This window comes from Nerophis lumbriciformis, linkage group LG04 (assembly GCF_033978685.3).
Source record: "Nerophis lumbriciformis linkage group LG04, RoL_Nlum_v2.1, whole genome shotgun sequence".
Lineage (NCBI taxonomy): Eukaryota > Metazoa > Chordata > Actinopteri > Syngnathiformes > Syngnathidae > Nerophis > Nerophis lumbriciformis.
In genome coordinates, this window is record NC_084551.2 from 28,289,001 (window position 1) to 28,295,000 (window position 6,000).

Consider the following 6,000-nt stretch of genomic DNA (forward strand, 5'->3'; position numbering starts at 1 on the left):
AATAGTTTTAGGGTGTGGTCACACTTGTGGTTCGGTACGCTAGACCGGTGTTTTTCAACCACTGTGCCGCGACACACTAGTGTGCCGTGAGATACAGTCCGGTGTGCCATGGGAGATTATCTAATTTCACCTATTCGGGTTGAAAATATTTTTTTGCAAACTAGTAATTATAGTCTGCAAATTATGTGTTGTTGAGTGTCGGTGCTGTCTAGAGCTCGGCAGAGTAGCCGTGTAATACTCTTCTATATCAGTAGGTGGCAGCCGGTAGCTAATTGCTTTGTAGATGTCGGAAAAAGCGGGTGGCAGCATGCAGGTAAAAAGGTATTGAAGCTTAGGGAAGGCTATGCAGAACAAGACTAAAACTGAACTGGCTACAAAGTACGCAAAAACAGAATGCTGGACGACAGCAAAGACTTAATGTGGAGCAAAGACGGCGTCCACAATGTACATCTGAACAATGACAATTAATGTCCCCACAAAGAAGGATAAAAACAATTGAAATATTCTTGATTGCTTAGTAGATGCGGGAAATATCGCTCAAAGGAAGACATGAAACTGCTACAAGAAAATACCAAAAAAGAAGGAAAAAGCCACCGAAATAGGAGCGCAAGACAAGAACTAAAACACTACACACAGGAAAATAGCAAAAAACTCAAAATAAGTCACGGCGTGATGTGACATCTACTTTGAGACAAGAGCCATATTGATGCATGGTTGGTTATGGTTATAAGTCATATTCAACAATTGCGACAACAACTTTTTACTGTCAACTGAGTTTCGTTTTTTAATGATTTCTGCTGGTGGTGTGCCTCCGGATTTTTTCAACGCAAAAAATGTGCCTTGCCTCAAAAAAGGTTGAAAAACACTGCTCTAGACCAGACCAAAAATGTAAAAAAATATTTTGTTTTCGTTCTCTTAGGCAAATTCAAGAAAGGACTTGATTGGGCAGCTTTCATAACATATTGTATTACATGACAAAATTCAAATACCGTATTCCTAACCAGTTGCCCGGTTACACATGCAAGCCAACAGATGGCGCCAAATAACTTAGTCGGAACTTGACTTCCTGTCACTCAATGAGCTACACCTCGTGATTTCACTCATAATTCTCAACAACAAGCTTTTAAAATATACTTTTAAAATAAAATGTACTTTTAAAATGTTTTAAACAGCACTTCCAAAACATTTGTTTTGCATATTTCTCATTTCTGCATTTGCTTTGCTGTCATGTTAACACTCATCCATGTCTTTGATTTGTGTAGTGTTCACATTCTAGCTGAAGTGAACAGAATCACACCAGAGTTTTGGTACGCTGGATGATACAGATGATTGTGTTTACACTTCAGCAAAAAAAACGTAATAGCGATAGTTCTTTTTAACTGAATAAAACAAGTGTAAGTGTGAACACACCCTCAGGTCCCCGCCAGCTAAAACAGATTCCCACTCTTCTCAGAAGCCTTTCTACAACACGATGACTTGTTAGTTCAAATTTGGATGCAAAAATTACTAAAGAAAAAGATTAAGGAGTAACTCAATGGACACATTTATTGATCCAGAGGTGTGCACCAAGACATTTGTCACCACAGTGTATGTACAAGGACATGTCAATAGTAAGTTCACTTGGTTGTCACTTTGCATGTAAAACGCACACAGATGTTCAGTCAGACCTTCCACAGTAAGATAAAGGTGTGGCGCAGCTGGAAGGAGGGTTGTTAGATGCTCATGAAACTGCAAGTTGAATCACTTAAGCCATATTTTTCCTCCCACAATAGTATGTTGGAATGTTACATTTTTATTTGTAACACCACTGGGAAAAAATAAATTCCATAGATCCATCAGTAAAACCTAGGGCTGTCAAAAAACAGTAATGGCAGTAATTAATTAATTAATTTAATCAGGTTAATATAAGTTGATTGGCAACACTAAATTGGCCCTAGTGTGTGAATGTGAGTGTGAATGTTGTCTGTCTATCTGTGTTGGCCCTGCGATGAGGTGGCGACTTGTCCAGGGTGTACCCCGCCTTCCGCCCGATTGTAGCTGAGATAGGCTCCAGCGCCCCCCGCGACCCCAAAGGGAATAAGCGGTAGAAATGGATGGATGGATGGAGGTTAATATGTTTAAAGTCATTTCTGCGTGTGCATCGTTGCAAGCCATGTGCCTCTCTGTTATAAAGGGGAACTGTCGTGTTCTGCCATGTATTAGTTTAGCATAGGGATGCAATGACATAGCTGGGTGTAGAATCAATAAAGTCCATCCATCTACCGCTTGTCCCTAAGTCTTTTATAATTAATAATCGTCTCAAGTTACAAGAAATGTAACAGAGGGAGCTAGGAAGAGAGCTAACTAAATAAGGCACTGATTAAAAATAACAGAAAGCAGGCAAAACTACAAAATGTAGTACTTTACACATACCTTCCAAGAAATAACATGAACAAATCACATGCATAACAAATACATCCACTTTAAATGACTACTGGTAGTTACAAAATGAAAGACAGCTGTGCCCCTTATCAGAATCAAGATTTAAGACAAGTGCAACAAAATAATAGCACATGAGAGGAAATGATTGCAGAAATGAAGAATTAACCAACCAAAATCCCAAACTGTCATGCGGAACATTTTCTGTTCTTTCTATTATACAATACAGCAAACATTTGCATCATTTATACATAGTTGCAAAGGTGATTAATTGTTATTAATTTATATATTAAAAAATGATGCAAAGTAGCATATTTGAGATTAGGTATCGGCACCCTTGAAATGGTAATAATTCCTAACAACACTGATTTTGATGCAGTAACAATTTGTCAAAAACCCAGAAATCTTGGTAACAAAAACATCAGCTCTATTTGAACACGAAAGAACATGGTTATAACAACACTTTTAAAGTGACCTACTGTATATAATAATGTATATTTAATAATATAATTTCATGTGCTGTTTATCCAGCGCCCCCCGCAACCCCGAAGGGAATAAGCGGTAGAAAATGGATGGATGGATGTTTAAAAAATAAACCTTGCACATTTGGTGCAATAGTTCACCACTCTGTGCTGGGGGCTCAAGAAGCCCTGCCTGCACTTATGCCATCAGGCCAGAACTAATATTGTTCCCCTGGGAGACACCTTCTACTTGCCACTGCTGGGGTGATGAGTGCTCTCGCTACACCCTCCAAAAATAGACTGTCCCATGCACGATCCACAGACTTAAAAAGTATGTATGCATTGGAGTATGACATGTATATCCCATCACATGGGTACATGGACATGTGCCACCTGCGCAGGCAGGAGTAAAGGGCAAAGACCTGCAAAGACAAAATCAGATTACATCAGATGACAAACATCTTTTTATTGCTTTGATACAAAAATATTCTACTTTATTTCAAATAATCATATAATGACAGTGATAGTAGTAGTAGTAGTAGTAGTAGTCATAGTAGAGATTCCTCCTTCCTCTCCTCTGGTATCTAAGGATTAGCACCCCTCCCCCAACCATCCAAAATGTAAATAAAGGCCATACACTACTATTTATACTACACTATTATTTATACTAACACAAAATAAAACCGCAACTAATTTATGCATAATTGTGCTTACCTGGTCCGAGTGGTCCACAGCTCCTTTACAAGCATCATTGTCCATGATTCGACTATAACGAGCTGAAGGAAATTTGGGCAAATGCATCTTACTTCAAACATTCCCCTGCATCAACTTTCTCAGCCACACATCCAATGAATGAAGAGAAGGGTTAGACCGACATTGGCTGTGACAAAGCATGCTTTTTTTGTACTTGCAGGGTATCTTCTTGATGTACTCAGCTAAACGAACCTGCAAGCTTTCAAAGTTTTTCTACGTTTTACAGACACACAAAATATATTCACATTTGCACACAAAGGTAAATAAAATAACAATAAATAAATAATGGCATCAGTATTTTTGGTGTGACTGCATGTTTGTTTTAACGTAAGAAACGTTGAAGACTACATGCATTTAAAGTTACATAAACACATAATATGTTGTCATCTAGGCTATGTTCACACTGCAGGGTAGGATGTCAAATTCAGATTTATTTTTTGTCAAATCCGATCTTATTTAGTCATTCACATATTACAATACAAATGCAATGTGAACACAATCTGACCCGCATGCAGTCATAACGTCACACATGCTGCAGTGTTTACAGAAGAAAACATGGCTCCATTTCTAGTAAGTTTTAGTCCTGGTGTTCTGTAGATGTCTGCAACCCACCCCTATGACGCATGTGCGCGCATGCGCACAAACGCAAATATTTCAATTATTTTAAATATTTGCCTCGAGCAAATTACCCATCGAAAGCAACTGCCTCGTCAACTGCCTACAAATAAGTAGTGATTTTAAATTATGTTTATTTAGACAAATACAATCCAGTCAGTGTTTGTGGTGAAAGCATTATAACATGTCAGGTTTTCAGCACATCTACAATATGTGTTACAGTGGAAGTAAAGGGCGACCAAATGGGTAAAGGAACGTTTATAGTAAAGGATTATCTCCTATTTAACTTTGCAAAAAGTGTAATGATACTATTTTATCAATCAATCAATCAGTCAAAGTTTACTTACTTACTCACATTTTAAAGAAAAACTTGTTGGAAACAATGTAGCCAAATTTCAGCCCTCTAAACTTTAAATGTAACTGATTTGTCGAAGATGGAAAACATAATGCAAACAATTAAATACGTTTTGGTCAAGGTACAATCAAGGGTTAATTTAATTAAAAAGTTTATTGATTAAACTTTACTCATTATACAGCCCTAGCAAAAATATTAGTTGGTTTCTTCCATACTGAATCCTTTCATCCACAAGCTCTGCAGTGCAATCACAGTACATGCTATGTATTTTAGACAAATACTGTTGTGGGTTTTAAAGAAGTAATAAACACAAGAAGTTTTAAAGAATTAAAGAAGTTGTATCTGCCTGTCTTACAGATGACTCCAAAGTCCAAAAGAAAAAGCATCCATACTCGAATGCTGAGGCCAGTTTCACGTGCCTTTGGTAAGCTCAAGTCAATACTATTCAAACAGTCAATGGAGTTTTTTGTTAAGTTCACCCTTATTGAAGGATGGTCAATTGTGGAACCAGTTCTCCCCATGATGCATTGAAGTTCTTCACCAAAATATTAATCGCAATATAAGATCATTAATAAGAAAACTGATTATTATTGACTTCATAAAGGCCCCTGTCTGAGATCAAATTAGATCAGATCTAGGCAAAATACGGCCCGCAGGCCGCTAACGGCACGTTATGATTTTCAATCCGGCCTGCCGGACAATTTAAAATTATTTTTTTAGACCTTTAACATCAAAACTGTAGTCGCCATAATGATGTGCAGTGCTGTTTTCAAATTACCGTAAGTATTGAACTATGTAAAGTTTTTCAATGGTTGGAATCTGCCCTTTTGAATGATATAAGAGTTCTTACGGTAATCTACGACACAGCAGCTCCAGGTAGACGAGGAACCAAGCAATGTGAGCGGGATTTGTTTCTAGAGTAGCCAGTCTAAAACGTGGTTGTCGAAGACAGAGGCGAAAGCAAATTTTTACAACAAACTTCCGCAGAAAAGTAATTTTATATCAGATTGTAGGTGCTTTTTACCCTTTGCGTTCATATGTCCGCATGTTTGTTGTATTTTTGTTGCGTTTTTCTTGATTGTATAAGATGTCGATCAAGGAGGTGGTCTGAGAAGTAAAAGAGGAGCGACATTCATTATGTGTTTTATTGTTCATAGTAAATATTGCAAATCCCACATTCTTTATTTTCATGTACATACTGGGTGTCACATTCAGTAAAAAAAATTCAAATTCCATTCCGCTTTCTGAGGTGGTCTGTCATAATGTTTTTAGCATTCTATCAGACATTATATATATATTAAGTTATGTATTAATGTTCATTAATAAAGGACCCAAGCACACATCCTGTACAGCAGATTTTTACAGCTAAATGTATGTGTGTATAAATGTGAATGTATG

The 6,000-nt window shown here is 37.4% G+C and overlaps 1 protein-coding gene across 2 annotated transcripts in view; it reads left to right on the forward strand.

Moving 5' to 3' along the window:
- LOC133598614 (F-actin-uncapping protein LRRC16A-like) overlaps positions 1-6,000 on the forward strand; it is a 135,690-nt gene that overhangs the window by 110,519 nt on the left and 19,171 nt on the right. For both annotated transcript variants that reach the window (XM_061951344.1, XM_061951337.1), the window contains exon 30: positions 4,960-5,026. In XM_061951344.1, the coding sequence (XP_061807328.1) occupies positions 4,960-5,026 (67 nt within the window). The remainder of the gene's footprint in view (positions 1-4,959; positions 5,027-6,000) is intronic.